The sequence below is a fragment of the Gallinula chloropus genome (genome assembly GCF_964237585.1).
Source record: "Gallinula chloropus genome assembly, chromosome: 9".
Classification (NCBI taxonomy): domain Eukaryota; kingdom Metazoa; phylum Chordata; class Aves; order Gruiformes; family Rallidae; genus Gallinula; species Gallinula chloropus.
This window is the reverse complement of record NC_140094.1, coordinates 1691758-1713220: the sequence shown is the minus strand read 5'-3', so window position 1 is coordinate 1713220 and position 21463 is coordinate 1691758. Positions and strand designations below refer to the sequence as shown.

General features: G+C 41.8%; 1 protein-coding gene across 1 annotated transcript in view; it reads right to left on the bottom strand.

Annotated features, from left to right (window-relative positions):
- The window catches only part of TMEM266 (transmembrane protein 266), a 54642-nt gene extending 35248 nt beyond the window's left edge, over positions 1 to 19394 (bottom strand). Inside the window, exons 1-5 of the mRNA XM_084268214.1 lie at positions 19349 to 19394; positions 18841 to 18946; positions 16604 to 16792; positions 6165 to 6319; positions 726 to 799 (exon numbers count right to left, since the gene is read on the bottom strand). Of these exons, the coding sequence (XP_084124340.1) occupies positions 726 to 799; positions 6165 to 6319; positions 16604 to 16792; positions 18841 to 18854 (432 nt within the window). The 5' untranslated portion in view covers positions 18855 to 18946; positions 19349 to 19394. The remainder of the gene's footprint in view (positions 1 to 725; positions 800 to 6164; positions 6320 to 16603; positions 16793 to 18840; positions 18947 to 19348) is intronic.
- Between the last annotated feature and the right edge of the window lie 2069 nt (positions 19395 to 21463).

The window sequence follows — 21463 nt, the reverse complement described above, 5'->3', positions numbered from 1 at the left end:
CTATGAATTCTACCAAGTGATCTATCAAATCATGTGCAGATATCACAGATCCCTAGGTTTTGATATTTTTTGTAACTTTCACCAAAATCACCTGCAGAGTAAAGACTTCAACATCTGTTATTTGTTATATCACAACTACAGCCTTTTCCAATGCATACACTCATACAAATTTTTGCAAAGAAATTCACCATTTGTTTCATTCTCTAAACTGTGTCTATATGTGATAATCTAGAACATCTAAACTACCTATGTAAATTATGAGAGGAGAATTCCATTCTTAAAACACACCCTTTTTTAAAAAAATCCCCCAACCCTGTGGATCTTCATTCCTGAAGGAATATATCATATACCTACAACTTATACCCAGTGACACTGAAGAGTCCTGAGAGAACAAATGAATGAAACTAGTCCTGTCCTGTGCCTGTAGTGCTTTGGAGACGATTATTTCTTTTGTAGTTTTCCAATTATAATTTGTAAGACAGTATCCCTCACGTTTCTGTGCCTATTCTAGGCAACTGACAAATAACTCCAACCTAGAGGAGAATTTTTAGTGTGCTCGGTAGGAGCAGCAACTATTAATTTTTTTTCTTTCTTTTGTTTTTTTTTGAAGTACACTGTGCTACAATTATTCACAGTCAAATTACTGTTAAACTCTTGTTAATTCCAATGCAGGATAAAAATACTTTGCAGTTCTGTATGAGGTGAAAGACTTTGATTATACATACCTCTGAAAAGAAAACAGACAGGATGACTAGGCTGATCCAGTGAATTATTCCTGCAAACTGTGAAGCACTTGAAACTGCAATTAACACAATACAATGAAGCATCATTATAGTAGCAGAATGCAGCTGAGGTTCAATATCATTAATACTGCTACAACTTACATATGGGTGAAGATTGCTTTCCTAAATTTTATAACAGAAGTACCAGCAAGGGGAAGGGATGGAACGGGACAGGGAACTCCATCCCTGCCAGATGCTCATCCTAATTCAGGCCAGCACATTGGCAGCCACAGCAGCTGCTCCCTGGGGAGTTTACAGATACGACTACTGGTAAGCACTGACATACACATTGTAGGTCTTCAATGCTCTGTCACTGCTCCGTGCTCTCATCCCAGGCACTGCTTCAGTACAAACGTGTGACTAAACCCTGTATACCTCAAAAGCCCAGAGTCAGAATTCTGTAAGGCAACAGGATGCTCTATTATCCCCACATTATTCCTTGGAGTCTGTCGCTGACTATTCAAGCTCAGAAGACCAGTAATTGTCTGGAAAGTGTGCTTAAAAACCAGTGCTCAAACTGGGCTTCCAAATACATTTCTATCACCTAAATAAATAGCCTAGGTAGGTGGACTTTTGTGCAGCTCTCTGGATGCAGCATTGAACAGATGTGACTGGCTCAGGATCCCAAGTCAAGTCTGACTCTAGGAAAACCACAGTGAGAGAATCAATGTCATTGTTAACAAGATCAAATCTTAATCTATTAATTTTAAGGAATTTGTGAAATATCAGTAACCCTCATCTGTACAACAAGCAATGTGATTATTTCTGTACAGTCTGCTTCAGGAAACGTGGCTGTCATATGGCCAGCTTTGTCTTTACGGAACTGTCTATGAGAACATGCAAAAGTGACTGGCTGAAACACACGATTTCCTTTGTAAGCACTCTTTCAGAGAGATGGTGACCAATAAAATCACTTATGTTCACTTCATTTCAAAGTCCTCCATGAAAAGAAGTCTATAAAGAGTAGTTAAAATGGTCTCTGAGCTCTACACGCTAACTTCCCGTGTAGGTACTCTTCAGGCATGCAGGCTGTTGAGTAGTTATTCTACTTTCAAAGGAGAGTGACTTTGAACAGAAGTCCTTTCAGGAACTCACTGGCAGGAACACTCAGGAAAACTTATCTGAATTCATTAGAAGTATGATTTTACAGAGTACTGAAGCCTTGCAGGGACACTCATTGGCATTAAATCAGGCCTTCACATGATTCTACTTATTTTTCTTGTAAGTAAAATGAAATAAACACAGACAAATGAGCTGCAGGACCACGTAAGAAGTGCTATGACATGGGTTGTCTTTGTGGTCTTAAATGAATCTCTTGAAATCTGGAAAGTTCCTTAGTAAGTAAGTTCAACTGAAGTTCTGCGATCAAAGTTCCCTTCACTGCTGACAAAACAAAGCAGAAGGGGTGAAAGGATCCAGTATCTGAACTGCTGGCAACTCCTGCTCTGAAAGTCACATGCTCTCAAGTTTGGAGTAAGTGAATGGAGGGATAAAAAAAAAACCCTCTCAGCTTCAGGGCATTTATGAGTCATTCATCCCTATGGCAGAGAGATTAAAATAGTCTCTGTGGTCCTGCAGTTTCAAACAATTAATGTGTAACAGCAAAGTTTAAGGCACCTGATGACTGTGCACAGAGATGCAAGGCAGTGGCAGAATTAACCAAGCCCTGAGAACCATGTGACAGGCACTAAATAAAGCATCTTATTTTAAAATTAAAACTGATTGAAATGGGAAGGGGAGGGAAGGGACGTAGAAAGAAATCAGAAGACAAAACTGTTTGTATGGGCTGCCGATGAGTTCTCACAGCTAAGGCTCCTCTGGAGCTTGAAGAGAGAGCATTTGCTGTGGTGAAACTACATAAAAGATGAACCTACCGGGCAAAACATAAGGTATTTCACTTTCCCAAGGCACTGGCACTACAGGGCAGTAAAAAGAAGAAATTGAATCCATTTATGAGATTTTTCCAACAGCTGTGGATTGCTGTCCCAGGCTGCCCTCAGTGGGCAAGAAAGACAGAGCAACCCCCGGTTGGGAAGAAGATCACCCTCTCATGATGCACTGAGAGTAGCAGAGTTCTGGACCTGGGGCCAGGCACTGTGCAATTAACTTGCCAGTAAAACAGGAGTTGTGAAAAACCTCCTGAGCAAGAAGCTTTTCTCCAAGAGCCGAATCATTACCCCATACACCGAGCCTGGCTGTGTCTCCCAGAAAGCTCCCTTTCAGGAATGCAGTGAAAAGCTACAAAGCCACCAGAAGGGCCTTCTCCAGGAGGTGTTCATCCCTGCTCTGTGGTGATTTGGGTACATCACCTGGGTTCGGCTTGAGGCAGAGCACCTAAGCTACACAGCTTCTATTTTTTCTGGGGCAGAATTTCACGTTTGTTTTGCCTGTAACTGGTTTTTCCCCAGAGTTGTAGCTACAAGCCAGAAGTTCTGGTTTATTTCACATTTTGCATCTCTGGCAAAGCCAGGATGCCAATAGTCATGAAGAGAGTTCCATATAAAATGCACAGTACGGCCAACCTCAGCCTACCTCTGACTTCCCACCCTTTCACATCTCAAATTGCATATCCAGGGTGGGCAGGATGAGGAATACATCCTGACAAACCCTGAGCGGCCACTTCAGGAGCCTGTAGCACCGGCGCTCGCTTTTGGTGGATGCTGTTCCCCACAGATACAAGCTCTACTGCTTCAGCAAGGAGCAGACAGCAGAGCTCACTGCCTGCTCTGGGCAAGCCCCAAACCTGTGTTACCAAGGCACTCCTACACCCTAGAGTGCACTCCTTTGCACACTTATGCCATGTATTCAGACAGGGCTCTGAGCCAGCAACCACACGGATGGAGCACAGCTCTTCAGCCTCCCAGATTTCCTGAAGTCCTGATGCCTTTTGCAGGCACACCTGCTTAGCTCAGTGCAGGAGGAGGGCAATGCTACGCTGATTTCCTCCATCACTTCCCCCCAAAGCTGCTGAAGACCAGGAGAGGACAGCATGGACCATATTTGTGAGTAGCAGGGTGGAACCTACCATGCCTCTCTTTTTTTTTTTTATATTTTTTTTAAATGAGGTGCAAGTGTCTTAATAATATCCATCTCTTTCTGTATCTGCAAAACATCAACAGGTATTGAGATGTTATTTTGTTAATGCACGCGAGGAGCTTTGAAGATACAACTAAAAAAGCTGATTATAGGACAGGCACCTCTAACATCAGGCCTCTGATGTCCCCTGCTTTCTGGGGTTTCTAATTCTGGCCCGACATGCTTTGTGTAAAGTTCCATACAGGGTCTCTGTCCTTTTCATGTGTGGGATCTATGCATTTGCAGATGTGGTCTCCATCACTGACACTCACAGCTTCGTGTACAGGAGAAGTACATAGTGTGAGCAAAGACTGAAAATGATGCTCTCAAAATGCCACAGCCAAAGAAAACACAGCAAACTGGCAGTGATGTGCCCTGACATGTTCTAATGCATTGGGTGATTTCATACAGAACAAGGAATCATTTAGAACTGCAATTATATTTTTGAAAAACATAATTGTGGCTTTTTAAAACCTTAAGGTAAATGATGTACCTTCCTGATATGACACCTGCAATACATACATCAGTCCCACCAAGACAGCCTTAATGTGATTTAGAACAAAATAGAAGGTATTTGTCTTAATGAAGGGAAAGAGCCTGATGGGTTGGTGCAAAGTAGCAACAGAGAGTGGAATGGTCCCTTCCCAGGTGCCGAGCAAAGCTGTACAGGCAGGGGCAGCCTCTGAACAATGAAATCTCCTGGCTCAACCAACCTCTAACAGGTCACACACAAGGTGTAAGCTGCAGAGCTCTTAAGAGTTTTGCATGTACTAGACACATAGAGGAGGGAGGATCCCTGAAGTAAAACTTTCTTTGGAAAACAGTAAGAAAGCAGGTGCTTCCAGAGGAGGGTCTCCAAAACTGTGTTAAAATTCTAAGAGAAATCAACAGAAACTGTTTTGAAACTCTGGCTCCACGGGAAGTTAATGTTTCTCCACATAAAGAAAAGATGTGACATCTCAATAGATACTGTTGAAAGATTCTTCCTCATTCAATTTTTAAGGACTTACACACATAATTAGCATTCCTGAGGGTTTTTTGATGGCAGGAGACTTGACCAAATTCTGGGTTTCACCATCCCAAATGGTAAATCACCAAAGTAGAGCAAATAACAACAGTAACAGAGTGCCCATGTGCAGTATGGACAGACAGGGGTGTAAAGACTGTGCAATGGTATGGAAGGACAGCTTACAGCTTAGTCACTTATTCCTCTTACAGCGCTTGTAAAATGGTTGGCATTATCAATGAAGTCCCCTAAAGTAATCTTAATGCTATTGCAATACCTAAATCTTGACAGTGACACCTACCTCCATTAATATCAATTGACAAATCACAAAATAAAAGTACTTCAAGGGAATAAAGAGCTGGGTGGCTTAGCTTAAAGTTCCCATAGAAGGTACCAGATAGCAACTCTTTCATGCTAGGTATTCTTGCATTTATGGGATTGTCTGAACCCCATCAGTGCTTTTTCACCCTATCTGAGATTCTACAGAGATGCTAGAGGCTGCTCTTCAACATTTAGCATAGGGAAACATGTAGCTGGTATTTGTGTCCAAGTCAGCTTAGTATCATAAAAGAAAAAAAACAACCCAAACCCAAAGCCAAACCATGAAAACAAACTACCCAAGGGAAAAAGAAAACAAAATGGGGGGAAGGAGGAAAATAGCAACAGAAAAAAAAAGAAAGAAAAAACAGAATTAGGAAGCAAAACAAGAACTTTAAAGTTTCCACTGTGGAACCTGCGTAAAGTGAATTCAGATAAAGCAAAAATCCACTTAGGCTTTTGTGTGACTCCCAGTGTTATGAGCAAAGTAGAACTGAAATCTCCATCATTTCAGTGCATCACAAGACAGAAAGCTGTAGTTTCCATTCCTACCCACCTCAGTAGGAGCAAATTACTAACAGAGATAGCAAACAGCCTAGTGAGTTCATCACTTCTACCTATCCACATACACGTGTAAAATACCAGAGATTAATGATGCACAAATGATCTTTCTTCTTTGTACAGGGAGTGTGTCTGTAAAGGCCAGACCATTTCAAGTACTAGTCACAATCTGTGCAGATCTCTGCCCATAGCTTTTGCAAATTTGTCCTATACTGCATTTGGTCAGCAAAATAAGGAAGTGATTGACTTCACTATACCAGGGTTCCACAAAACCATATTTCTTACCTAGCCTAGTAATCATTTAAATGGTAGGAAAAAATAATCCCCACCATCCTCCCCCCTTCAAAAACCTCCCAACAAGTTAAGACTTTATTTCATCAAAATAATAAAAAATAAAAAAATAAAAAAATCCTCCTACTCACACTGGAGAAGCTTTATATCTATTAGGAGTTCCAGAGTCAGAAGAATCACCACCAATACTACACAGGCTACCAGGAAACTGTTGAGACTTGCACTGAGCAAAAATACCTGCCACACAGCTGCTCGTCTCCCACAGCACGGTTTTAGCCAGTTAGATCTAAGGAAATAAAATTAAGAGGAAAAACAAGAAAAGAAAAGAAGAAGTAGTGAAAAAGGAAGAGAGCTAAAGAGCAGTGAACTCACATTACACGTTCTGCTGTTACGGATACACTCGACAATAACGTACAGAGACTTTTATTGGTTTCTTTACCAAGGCAAACACTTCACAAGGACCTCCACCTGGGGTCTTGTTTGTCACTCCAACGCTCTGGAGCGTACTGGTGTTCAAGTGCCTTCCAGGGCACTGAGTAACGCAGCCTGAATCACCACACATACAGACTTTCCTCGTTTCCTCTCAGCTTACAGTTTCTCACGTGTTGCTCCTGTGACATACCTGCTGCATTCACTCAAGGGTGAGCACCTCGGCACATCAGGGCTTTGCTGCTGGCTTAGCAGCTAAGGAAGTGTTCAAAGAATTTCTCTGCTATTGAGTGATATGATCATGCACCTTTATCTCTGTTTTAGTATGTGGCAAATCAGGCAAAAAACTGCCAAATCTGGCTTGCAACAACCGGTCCATGATTTCACAGACAGACCAGAGCAATAGGAATCTAGAGAACACCAAAGAACAAGCTCAGGGACTCCACAGTTACACCTATACTAGAAATACAGACTGGTTGGCAAAGTGTCAAGCAACTGGCCAAGGCTGACTATTTGTGCAAGTCTCACCAGTCTGTTGGTGGAGGTCCAAAAGGACTTCCCCAGAGTTTGGGGCAGCACAGTTTCAGGGGACAGCATACACTGGGGCCTGCTCACAAACCTGGTTTAGATGAGGTCACCTTGTTCTGGAAGAAAAAGGTTTAAGCAAGAGGAAGGAAGCTGTGAGGAGGCTACGAGAACCAGAACTTCGGAAGGAACTTGAAGAATCAGCAAATGCAGCATTGTGCTAATGGAGATGCACACTTTCAACTGGGTTACTGACATCTTTTTTCTCTCCTTTTGAAAATAAGTGCAGTAATAATAACAACCCCATGGACTTCAGAAGCATAAAGCCCATCCTGATACTTATTTTTTTCTCCTAAAACATCCCAACAGTTGCACTTTGAAACAGTATCGTGTCATTTCTTGTCACAGCAGGTTGCATTGCTCTTGTGCTGGCCCACCTCAAAGTTCTGATGCTCACCTGACACTTCATAGTTTCAAAGCACTGTAAATACACACGAGCTAATAAAGAGCTGACATGATTTATTAACTAGGGGTTAAGCAGTTAGAAGCACACACAAGTGTGGTGCAGGAACCCCACTCTCTGAACCAAAATACCAACATACAAGGAGATCAATGGTAGTAAAGAAGGTAAGACGGCACTGATCGATTCCAAAGAAACAGCTCTAGACTCAGTAACTCATAATCAAACACTGGGAAAAACATCACAACACGTTCCCTGACATGCCCACGCTCAAAAATAAGTGCTCAGAGAGAGACATGACACTTTAAAGCAGAATTAAGCATATCAAAATCCTTGTACTCGGGTTGCCTGATTACCTGAACGTAAAAGACCTTCTCAATTGACTCTTAAAACTTCAAAGAAGATTTGACAAGTGTCGTTATCAGGAACGTGCCCTTAGTTTAACTTTGTTATGCTTCTGGTGTGAATACAGGATGCACTAGATTTTAAATAGGCATTTTTGAAACATAAGGGGAAAAAGGCATCAGGACAGGGCCGTTTTGCAAATTCCATCTTCCACAGATTTTATTTTACATCACCTCAAAACAGAGTAACTCATCTTTACAGCCACTGTTATTTTCCATTTGTTGCTGGGGTTTTTCCCTAGATCTTTCTGAAAATATTACTAGGGAATTGCTCTGTTTAAATAGAACACTATTTAGTTCTATTCTCTTCCTGTGTTTATCCCTCCTTTTCCAAAAGACCTGCTTTGCCAGCATGTTAATACGGCAGGGTGGTTTTCCCTCTTTCCCGTTCTCAGAACGATCAGCAGAGGGCTCAAGGCCCTTCCTTTAAAAGCTCTGCAGGGCCGGGATTTTCAGATGCACCAGGCAAAACCAACTGTGACACTCATTGCATACAGCCCCGGCAACCAGTATTCAAGCTAATCATTCCTTGCAGGATGCTGAGGAATGTGGAGTTACTCTCTCCCTGCACTGCTAGTATCCCACTGATGCCAAAAAGCCTCTGAATGAAACTATCTGCTCATAGCTGGAAAAGCAATTGACCAAAGAGGTCAAATGCATATCATCTGCACATACACCTATATATCACTCACAAAATATATATAAATCGATCTCAAAGGCACAAAAGTGTTTAAAATTTAAGCACTGAAAATCCACCTCCAGTTTCATACCTTAATTTACACCAAGGTGCATTTGCTCAACACTTGTCCTGTGAACAGCCCATGATCAGCATCTTCACACCACTGCCTAGCAGACCTCTCCCCAGGCTTCCTCCAAGTCCTCAGACTCCACTGACACTGACAAGCACGCTGTGCTCTAAAAGGAGCACTGGATAATTCCTTTTCCAGGTGCTGCTCAGCTAGCTTCTTCCTCGCTTCTTCGACATTCCTGTGTAGCAGAGGCCCCATCTTGCCTGGGGTTGTTTGGTTTCAGGTGGGTTTGGGTTTTTTACTTCTTAGCTCTTGTAAAGGATGGACATAAATAACAACAGGACCTATACTCCAGCTAGAAATATGTTTTAGTAAGCCTGTTGACATGCTAACCACACTGACTCCTAATACATAAATCTCATCTCCTTCAAGCCTGTAACCTGCCTTAGAGTAGTAGCTCTCCCTCCTGCTGATGTCTGAGGGCTCATCCATTCAACAGATGCAAAATCTGCCTTTGAGCAAAACAAATCCCTCCCAGAATCAGTGTAGGTTTAAAGTTGCCTTCCAAATCCTGGCCACTTCCCCAGCACTACCGCAAAGCTACACTACGCTTAAAGCTCTTAGAACTTCAGATACACAGACCTTTCAGAAAAATAAGTTACCATGCATAGCTCACGAATTCATGCAGAGGTCACATGCTAACCACATACAAGTAGAACACCTTTTCCCTCAGTCAGGACAATACCTTTTGTGGCTTGTTAGATTAGGATTAAGACCAAATAAAAGAAAAAGTGTCCTATTCAGTTTGGAGGACAAGTACAACTTCTTCCAGTGTCCTGACTGTGTTATCTGTGGATGACATGCACTGTAAGGATACAAGTCTCCAGGACAACTTCACCACATCACTTCAAACAGGTTCATTATGTACCTCTGTTACTCCATCTATACAACAGGAATATTATTTACCTTTCTTACAATGCCTGGATGAAGTAAATAAATGTACTAGGATGGGAATTTCTTGTTTGATGGTGATAAAGGGCTGTAAAGTTTTGTTACGAGACATTAAAATATACGTAGTGGAATTTTACCAGGGGTAATTCTTCTTGAAGATACTTTCACACATGGCTTTGTGGAAAACCAATCTGTCATCATCACTGCTAGTTTTATTAATAAACAGCTTGGAAAAAAGAACATAAGGCAAAACTGGGAAAGGTTTAACATATTTATTTGGTAAGGAACCACTACAAACAATTTGCTCAAGCTGTTAACAGCTGTCACTGTTTCTATTTTCTGGTCTTGCAAACAAATACCCCCATTCTGCATCATCCCTTACCCTGCCTTTTCTGTTGTTGTTGTTGTTTGTCCTTTTGGCCAAACAGCAAGTGTTTGTGTCTCGCAAGATGACTATGCTCAGAAAACAGAAGGATGGATGGGATCCAAATCCCTACCTGAAGGAGTAGAAAGGCTATGGTCAGGAAGTGACAGAAACACACCAGGGCTCAGTAACAAAACAAAAACTGGCTGAGGCCAACAGACAGCAGAGCCTCACAGCAGGCGACAGGTAGCAGCTGGACATCTTGAGCAACTCTAAGTAACAGAGAGGTCTCAGGTCCCTTTTCATGGACATCTCCTACAAGCTTAGTTTAACAACAGAAGTTTTAACTATTGAGTTATTAACTATTATAGTATTATTAACTAACTAACTATTCACTTTGTCCTTTTTTTTCCCTAGAAGTTTTACTATTTCTAGCCCCATGGCATTTCTTGGACAACTGCAACAAAGCTCCTGCACAAATGGCAATACAGACTCCCCCAGTTTCCTGCCTAAACTCGCACATGGCCAGTTTATACACTTCTGCTCTTGTGCCAACATTGTTCTTTAGCTTGATTAGTTCTTCTCCCTTGCTGGCATTTTGTCCACAATGCATTCATATACAGCAATAGCATCCCCTCATTTAATTTAATTAAGGCCTGTGCTTTTTGTAAAACCGACACTCAGCTTCTCCAGCTGCCCTAGTAGTCCCTTCTGCATGTGAAAACAGACATCTAGAGTAGTTCATAATATATTGGGATAGGTTTAATTACATGAATGCTTCCCAGCTCTAGTTGAAGTACGTTATGCTTTCTAGGATCATTTGTGCCTTCTCTATAGGTGCATGTCACACTGGTTGCTCTCAGACCTCCTGTGATTAGCTGGTATATCACTCCTCTCATTCAAAAATTGCTTATTAAGCTATTTCTTTTTATGCTACAGTCTTTAGGGAAATATTAACATCATGCTCAAAACCAACCTTTAAGAAACATAAGAAGAGTCATACTAGTTCAGAACAAAGGCTTGGTATCCTGTCTCCAGTAGTAGCCATGAACAGTTGTCTCACAACAAGTAAGAACATGGCAAACACGCAACACTTCCCCTTAAAACTCTCATGGCATCCAACTATTTTCAACTTGAGTGACTTCCTGAGACAGACATGGTTTCTCTCATTCTGCTTAGCAACATTCAAGGAATTTCTCTTCCACAAACTTGCCCAACCTAGAAGCAGCCACACATCCTTATCCATCTTCCAATTTTTGCACCAAGCCATATCTTCGCCAACTTAGACAATTAATTCCAGTGTTAAGCTGGATAAAGCAGACCCCAGATAAAGAGCTTTGCAAACAGAGATCTGTGGGCTACATTGACTACATTTTTACACATAAAAAAGTACACTGGAAAATCAAGTTCCGTTGGAAAAATGCACATAGATCTACAAACCACAGAAGGCTGAAAATCACAGAGACAGAAAATGTTTTGTTCAGGTATTTTGGGTTTTTTTACTATGGTAATGCTCCCTACACCAATTGGTGTCACACACACTCAAGGGATTTAGGTACTAAGATAAACACGATTCTGGAAAACAATGTTTCTGAAGATCAAATGATCTGTGCAGAAGAAGGAGTTTCTAAATCACTGCACATCACTGAAACACAGCCCACCCGGTCACCTCGCAGGGTCTGTTGCACTGAATGCTCCTTTCCTGCTGCAGTGCAGGTCTTAGTTTTGGACCAGAGCACAGAAAGCAGCAGTGATCTAGTACTGCACAAAGAACAAATCAGCACTACAGTCTCATTCACTGTATGTTGCTGTTCAGCTTTTGCACCATCTTTCTGGATTCAGACTGTGGCTGTCAGCTAAAAATAAATTTAAAGCCACTTCTGTAGATACGAGGAGCTTGTTCACTACAGAAAACAGTTCTGTCCTCCAGAACCTTTGCACTGGACATTATTCACCATGTATTGACACAGTGTGCCCTGAGATTTGCATGAGGTGCAGCAAACTTTTCTGTAAAGGACTGCTTTTACATGATGCTGCCAGATAAAGACAAGAAAAGCAGAAAACAAGAGAAATGTGAGAACACAGTGCATTTCAGTTCTTTCAGTTAAAGTACATTGTAGAAAACACAAGTAAAATACCTCAAAGAGATGAAAATAAACACTGGAAGTTGAATATGAAACTCAGAGCTAATGACATCCTCCTGATGTAATTACTGAAGGCTGGCTGAAGGAACAGACATCCTTTCCTCCCAGGACAGGGGAACACATTCACCAGTGCAACCACTTTAAAACGAGAAGTGCACAACTCTTTCCTGTGTTACCTTCTGAATCCCTGCACACCTCTCTTCTGTTCAGGCTTGGTTTTCCTTTCTCTCTCTCCCTTCCTACATTGTTGGTTTTATTGGTCGGGTTTTTTTTCAGACATTGCCACTTCTTAATGCACTTTCTAGGTGTGACCAAACAAATCTAAGGCTATAGAGAGATGATCATAAATGATTAAATTACAGTGACACAACTATTTACAGCTAATGTCAAGTGAGTCACATTAACTGTATGGTCTCCCAACCTTTACAGCTGTTTATGTAAAACAAGGTATCTGAAAGCACCTTCATGTTTCCAATCTGTTTAACATACAAAAATTCAAGAGCTGCAATCTAAACCAAACCCAACAAATAATTTAAAGTTGGTGTATCTCTCTCCTCGCTTTCTACCCTCATGAAGCACAGCTTTTTAGCAACAGTCAGGATCACTTCCTAACTGCATATACACCAAAAAACCCCCACCCAAAACCCAGCCTGTTGTGCAACTGTCTGTAAATTCATTTATAATCTATTATGAACGATCCCTCCTAATTGGAACTTAAGGGAAATACAGGAAGGAGAGATTTTCTGTACCCGTGCTTGTCGTTAGCACACGTGTACTACTGTTTGCATCTTGGTGACTTTCCAGCTATTCCCCACCATCCATATTGGTCATTGATGCAAAAATAGAAGAGCGAAATTAATTTTTGGAAAACAGAATACTTGATTGGAAAAAAAGAAATGAAGAGTGGCACTTAAAGCTAATGTTAATATTTAAAAATGTCCTTAGCTTTCTGGGTGATTAATCTCCTTAAAGAAATGTTTGCATACTCTTTTCATGCAGAGCGAGTTCAGCGCAGACACGGCCCCCCCGATACATTCACACACACAAATGACATCAGCAACTGTGCTGCTGCTCTCTGCACACGAGCATCAGCTGACTGGTCACACCACATGCTCTCCTTGGCACCCAAGTAACTTTCCCACCTATCTGCTTCCAGCCTGTGTCTCCATCGCTCCCGCAATGTCCCAGCACGGAGTACAGCGCCCGGCGGCGCTATCCAAGGAGGGTTCTAACGAGTTAACTGCAGCACAGGTCAGCGGGACTATCAAGTAATGAGCATCATGGTCATACTGGTTCTAAGAACCAAGCTACTACTACTTCACAGTGCTACACCAGGTGGAGGAGCTACACCTTTATGAACAGTGACGGCTACAGACACATGAAACTCAAAACGTCTGAGTTACACGTCGTTGGCATTTGTCAGGGAATTTCCCTTTCCTGAGGTGTAAGCCCCACGGCCCTGTCAGCAGCAGGCGCAGCAGCCCCACCGCAGCTAGGCCGCGAGCCAGATGCAGGAACCCCTCCTGTCCCACACGCAGAGACCACAGGCTGCTTACCCCTCTTCACTGCAAAGGGGGGAACGCCAACCCACCCACAAGGCTGGTAACGACAGAGCAGTTTCAGTGCAGGTTCCATCCAACTTAACCAACTTCCATCATGTAAATCTTTATGCTTACCCTGCTGCAGAAGTCTACAGAGGGGAAAGAATTTTTGCTCAATCCACACGAGAGGACGACACATTCTGTGTTTTATCTCAGGCATTTTGGGAGAGTGGAAAGGTTTTTCCTTCCTGATTACCCTTTTGCTACTTACAGGTGTACTTCAGGGACAGGCTTAATGTGTCGTCTAATTGGCAGTCCTTTCTTTGTTGCTTAGCACAGGGATAAGCATTGTAAACTAAATTTCTGACAAAAACAGCTCAAACTGTCCACAAAATTCCTTCAACAACACTGACAGATGGGAACTGACTTCTCTGAGCATTTGATAAGATACAGCAAAGACCCATCAAATTGCACAAAGTCAGATTTTTATTCCAGTATCTTTAAAGCCAAGGGAATGTCGGTTTGCAGTCTAGCAAAAGACAGACCATCCTTTTCCTTTTCCTTTTCTTTTACTTTCTTGTTAGTCTGATACCAACTGAGAGCTTCCAGGCACACAGAGAGGGCTGAGCTATGACCCACCTCTTCCTGCTTGCCTATTCATATTGGGGTATTTTAGTAGTCTCTGGTATCAGCAGTATCTCCGGTATCTCCACCCACATCCTGCATGGAAGAACTGGGGTAACAGTTTCACAGTTATGAACAGGGAACTGTCAAAAACTATGGGGACTTGGACATTGTCTGCCACCTCCTGTGCTGACCTTCCCACATCACTCTCTCCATACATGATGGAGAGGTAGATGTCTGTTCCCGTACCAAACTGATCTGACCCACACACACTATGTCCTTCTTACCCAGGTGAAACCTGGTCACATCTACCACCAAGGCCTTAAGAAAAATGACACCACATTCATACAGCCAGGCACATTCCCAACTGAGTGATGAGGTGGGATGGGGACAGTGTTTTACTTTGGCTACTGGGCTTCTTGAGCTCAGCTCTGCTCCTAAATTTCACAGGGCATCAGTCACGACCAGTGCTTCTGAAAGGAAGAAGCCGCCATTCCCACAAGGCAGATGCAGTCCTGGGACTCATCTGAACATCCCCAGCCAAAATGCTTCGAGACGTAAAAGCTAAAGCTCTGAATTTTCTTGAAAGAATTCACTCTGGAGCTGGGAGGTCTGGATGGCACCAGCTTATTTCCCTTCAGACTGATAAAGCCACAGAAGAAGCCTGTGTGAAGGAAGAGATCTCTGCTGTGGAAAAGAATGACAAGTATATTTCCACACCTAAGACCACAAAGCTGCTCAAATGGTTACAGTGGGAGATCTGTGCACTTTGGCACAGTGAAGAATTGAGTTTCAGATCATAAAAATCTATAAAAATGCGTTCTTTGAACTGAACTGGTATTTACTCAGCACCAAAATAGCCTGAGGGTTACACCTGCATACTCAAATTAATTTTCAAGTGCCTCTTTTGCTATGCAGGGTATTTTATGTTACAGTTGTACCGTACTTATATAACCTACTTGAAATGTATTTCCCCTTGTTTGGAGTAACAACTTTCTGGAGATGTTTCTCAAAGTCCAATTCGGAAAGAAATTAAAGGCAAGAGCCTTCCCCACATAGTGCTTCCTGACTACCCTGCTGAATACCTGCTGAGCAGAGATCACGCAGGTCTCGCTGCTGATTCCTGCACACAGGCTGAAACACAGTCAGCTGTTAATAAATGAAGGTTTATATAAAGCCTTTTAATGTCTTCATCAATGAGAGTTTTCTATGACTTGCTGTGAAGTGCTCTTAGGTGGATGTTATTGACAGTGGAGCATATATATGTTCAGTGCAACCCACAGTGGAAGGGGAATCACAGAATCAGAGGGGCCAGGCAGAAGCGCTCACCTAATCTGTCCCAGTAGATGTTAAGTGATAGTGTTATCAGTCCTGACAAACACATCTTCTTAAAGACATCTAGCAGTTGCAGCTCTATTCCCCTCCTCCCCACACCAACCTGAGTCTAACACAGCACTTCTGCTACCTTCATTATTCTCTTCTTTGCTGCAATTCGAGCTTTTTACTTCTTGTCCTAAACATCACGAGGATCAATAACAGACTGTTCTCTTACTCACTTGAAGTCTTCTAAGCTCCCCTGAAAGTCTGTTCTTCCCATGGAACACAGTTATTTCAATCAGTACTCCACGGCAGGTTTTCTGAGCCTCTTATCACTCTCACTGCCTTCCCTCTGGATTCTCTCCAGTTGACCCAAATCTTTCATTAAAAATTTAGTATAGCAGTAGTCCACCTACAGCCGCTGCAAGCCTGACCCAGGCACCAGTATGACTTCTAATGTCCTGTAGGACAATGAGACTACGCTGTCTGACACTGTGTTATGCTTGGGCCAATGCTAAGAACTGATTAAGATCTTCTATTCCAATGAAACTGGAACAGTTGTTCTATGACAACGGGAGTAATAAGCACATACATTATCAAAGACAATGTTCTCACCTAAGTAAATGACACGATTCAAATTATTCTGTTAGAAGTATAGCATCGTTCCAGGAATCAGCAGTACTAAGTCATTACCTCTCAGTCAGATGTGCAAGAATCACAGCAGCCAACCCTCTGTCACCCTGAAACACCTTTCACAAAGAGTCTTCACTAGGCTGTTCTGCTTGTCTGACAGGCTGGATGCTCGGTTTAGTTTCCCCTGACAGGAAACTTCCAGACTGTCATCAAACAGCAGCTATGAATCACTTAAAATTATAAGGAGCCTCAAGCCAGCAGAGATTAGTAATATTAGAAGAAGTCACTTCCATCCTGTGACAATGGTTTTAGGGTGTTTGAGGACTGCTGGATGAACTTCCCCAGCTCAAGGTTTTCTCTTTTACAGGTCATGAAATTCTTATAACCTAAAACTATACAATGAAATAAAAATCTGTCCTTTGCACTTACCCTTCTCTTTGGTACTCCTCATCCAAATTTGACAAAAGCTGTGACCCAGCCACAGACAGATCAAGTGCAGCTAAAGGTAGATCTCGATAAGCAAAATTAACAAGCTGTACTGGAGCAATGCTTTTGGTCTCTTCTTCCACTTGCTGTGAAATTATCTCAACTTCTGAAACACCACCTTCGATTGCAGGCCTGAAAAATATAATAAGCAAAATAAAACTCCTTCTCTCTCTACACACACAGAGAAATATCAATTAATATAAATAAACAAGCAAGCAAAAATAAGTTAAAGACAAGGACTTCAGAGAATCCTAAGAAGCAGCAACTTCAAAGGCCTTTGCAAGGTCACTGAGGGAGGTGTCCTCATTGAGGGGACAGGACAGATCTCTCCAAACTTGTCTTCTGTTGATATCAGTGGGATCAACAGAAACCCCACAAGGAGAACAGCACTTCACTAGATTTGCTTCCAAAGCACTAAGTATAAATAGATTTGCTATAAACAAACAAAGAAAGAAACAATATATGAACCCAAAAGCAAAACATTCATGCAAAGCAGAAAGAAGGCATGTAACTATACCAACTGCTTTGTAAGTTAGAGCAGTGAGCAATGAATAGCTAAGCTTTTTAATCATTATATACAAATGAACTGTTAATTAATGGATGCGGTTTGACCCCTCTTCCACTGTGGGTCAATATTCAAATAGTTTTGATGGATGGTGATCTTGTTACAAGTTATTTCAAAATAGTTCTGAAAGGAGAACAAGGACACAGAAGAATTAGAGACTCCTTTATATAGTCTATCTTAACTGCCCTGCTGCACAGCTTCTGTATCCGAACACATACTTTTCTACCACCCCACAAACATTAGTGGGAACTCCATGCAGGTAAAACCAGGGTCTGACCATGTATATGTCTTCCACAGTGAGTGTACTACCTAGTGCACATGAAGGATGACTTCGTTGCAGGAGACAGCTTGCATGTCAAGGCCCAGCAGGGATTGATCCTTTGCAGTTCCCAGCCAGATCTGCTTGCTCCACCTGATTCAGACTAGACGCAAGCACAAACTTCTCAAGCTTTCATCCAGGGAAGCTAATTAACTTCTGAAGAAATCTCAGGCTACTTGTCCAAAGTTTTCAACAGCAAGTGTGAGGATACTTTTTCCTTAGGGATATGTTAAAAAGTGCTAAGCACCCAACTTTCCTCTGCTATTTGACTGCAAAAGCTGCATTTTGTTTTAAAGAAGATGATTAAAATCTCCCAACTATTCAAGCAACCTGAATAACAGATCTTTTTTTTTCCAGAAAAAAAAATTAGAAGAATTCTTCTCTCATATATTTTGCAAGTCGAAGGAACTAAAATTCTTTTTCACATTGAGAGAGAAAGATTCTATTGGTCAGAGCCTCACCATTAGGCTAGACTTTTCAGGTGGGAAACATTACTCCTAAATTAAAAGGAGCTAACTGCTGCCAGCATTACATAAAAAAGGAATTTAAAATATCAGAAGTACATGGCAGAGAAAAGCTGCAAGTAGAGGGAAAAGGAAGCCTTTGAACAACCTAAAGGCTTATTTTGTTTTATTCTTTGTCTAACTCATAATGGAAAGCAATGAGATTCCTCTATCTCCAACACAACTGTATTCCTCTCTAAACAACCTGAAATCAGAAGCCCAGAAAGAAGAGCTAATGTTAGCAAGAATTTTCTTTCTTCGATTTTCACCTTTAGTGCCATGTTTAGACATCTACCTTTAGAAGTCCAAGCTAATTCAGTTTTGCATGGAAGAGCATACAATGAACCAATTTCCAGTATTATAAGGGAAAAAGGAAATGGATTGGTGCTGCCTTCCCTCTCCCAACAGTATTTACCCTCCGTATTCTAAGACAGACTAAATGACAGACAGGGTCTGATGTGACTGAGAACCAAACAAACCAACAGACCAGTGTTGGCAAACAGCTCTGGGACAGGTTTGGTGGCATGAAAGAAAAAAGGGAAATGGATCTGAAAAGAGTATGACATACCAGTTTCCAGCTGCTGGCTGTTAGTAACACATCAGCTGTGCTTACAGCATTCACGTTCTTCCTGCTAGTTCACACTCTTCAGACAACACAGCAAATCCTGCTACTTCTCCAAATACCAGCTTTTCCCTCTGGTAACACTGATAGAACCCTCTTGATGTCACATCACTCATTCTCCTACAGGTAGGAACCTGTTCCCTGCTATTTACCGTAAGTTATGGTACTCACTGAGGATTGGTCATGTTGAAGAATGCAACCAAATCAGCAGTGGTTCCAGTATGTAACTAATTCCAGCTTCTCTGCACAGAAGTTCTAGCCTTCAAAGATTAGGTCGCTGTGAGAAGCCAGAGAAAGTTATCTGAAACACCGTTGGAAGATCTCCGACACGGGCTTCGGTAGCTGGGAAAAAACATAGACTGGAGAATACCATGTAAGAAACAAAAAATTTTAGCAAGAAATATATAAAGAGACACTCTGAAAAGCTTCTGTCAAGATTACAAGCTAAATATTTTTTTAAAATAACATATAAAAGCATACTCATTTTAATTAAATGGAAATAGTAATTGGCAAATTAGAATATTACTGACAATAACACCAAAAGAATTCATAATAATGGAAAATGCTTCTTATACTGAACTTTATACTGGAGTCACTTACAGGCTGAATTGTTAGCATCAGTCAGGTAGTTACAATAAAGACACGGATACTTGATACCAAATAATAAAATAGAACTTACATCTTTTGTAGAGCCATTTCCAAGGCTTTATTTCATGCCTTGTAACCTTACAATAATGAAAATGGAGTCAACGCATTCTCATTTTTTTCCAGATAACGTGCCTGCAAAAAGAAAGGGTCTACACTGTGATCCCCCTCCTCAGGTAGATGTCAGCCAAAAGCAATCTCATTATTTACATGAACAAAAGAAACACAGTCAACCTTAAAACAGAAAAACACACCCACTTTAGACAAACAAGCACACTGCATTTATCCATAACCTTGGAATACTTCTAAAGTCAGAATAAGCCAACTTTTCTCAGAAAAACCTTCCCTGCCACAGCAGAGACTTGATTCAACATCCAATCGGTATCAACTGTAGTCTCTTCCCTGGCACTCGTACTCCTTGAATTATTCCATTTGCTATATCCTTAAGGTAGCAAAACACTAAAACCTGTGCCTAAAATTATGCATGTTTAAATCACACACTGAAGGGATTTGGTGAATCCATACCTGTGACAGCTTTATGACAGCAATTGTTACACCTACCAGCACAACAAAGCTAAAATACAGCTGTCAGCCCTGTTCTGCCGCGTTGGCTCCCTAACGTCTCGGGCTGGGTTGACATTTTACAGCACTTTAAAAGAAAAAAAGAAAAAACTAATAAAAAATTTTACCCAAACCAATTGTTCTAAGCACTCTTTACCTCCTGCTATACCTGTCCTTGCAGGCCTGGAGAATAAAAGGTAAATGGGGATACAGCTCATTTAGGAAACAGGAATAAAACTGATGGAAAGTGGCCACAGAAGACAGGCAGACAGAGAGAGATATGGGAGTTTCTTAGCACAGTAAGAAACTCACCATTTATTCAGGAGGCAGTACAGCAGTAACACTCACAACCTCCCTCCCAAAGGGGGCTTAGAAACAAATCAATGACAAAAAATATACAGCCAGATTTTTTTAAAAAACTCTTATTTTTGAGATTAATCTCAGGATTTTGAGAGAACTTAAGTCCTACCAAGAGGGCCAGCAACACACAGGACACAAACGTGAGACATTCACCTCTCCAGAATACAGACTCAGTCTTTTCTTTTTGTTTTAAAGCTATTTTAAAAAGTTCACATTCACAGAGAATTCAGTTTTAACAACCAGATCTGACCTGTGGTGATGCCAACAAGCCAGACCCACAGGAGTTGGCAGCTCTACAGACAGTTTGCTCACCACCACGACTGAAGGAGCAACTGGCAGCCGGGCAGCAAGCTCTTCTGATAGCTCCGATGGCTCCACAGGGAGCAGAGTCCAACTCCTCTTAGCTGAAGGGATCGTTACCATGACATAAGACATTCACAGAGGTGAGACAAGGAACGTGGAAAGAGACCTGAAAGGAGATAGAGAGAGTCAAGTCTCCAAAGGACTCAGTGGAGCCTTCCTGAGAGAAAAAGTGGCAAAAAGTGAGTAATTTCTGGTACAGATGACTGATGTATGAGCTGATTTAATGAATCAAAATGCAAGTAGTTAATATGTACAGTAAGAGGGCAGCACAGCCAAAACCTTTGAAATGGACTCAATAGGTTGTGCATATCTATATCCTAAATGGATTATTATGATTCATGTTTCTTTCAAGGCTTTATGCAAGCAACAGAACTGTTCTAACATCTGATGATATTTGGCAGAAACTTGCTCTTTCCATCCGCTCTATCTCATCTATTTGCTCTGTTCAAAACTTCCTTAAAAACCAACCTTTTCTAGCAGCATGAAACACTTCCAACTTCCATGGGAAATTTCTGTGCAACTGAGTGGCTGTTAAAGGCAATAAGGAACAGCAGGGAGACCTCATTCTTCTGTACTTACCACTCACTTTCATTCCTAGAAGACACAGTGGAGACAAAGAGCAACGATGTGGCTCTCCCCCCTCCCAACAGACAGGGCAGAGGGTAACCCTTGGCTATTCCATCCACCACCCAAGAGCGGAAACCTTTCCATACAGGCCTTTCCACACCTATCCCACTTAGTAGACAAAAAGCCCCCTCATTTCGCATGGTGTCACCCACGGGAATTTGTTGGGGGGGGGTGTTTCACTTCTTGAATCTGAGGCCAGACAGCACACAGTGCCTGTTGAGTAGCCATGTGAGTATGA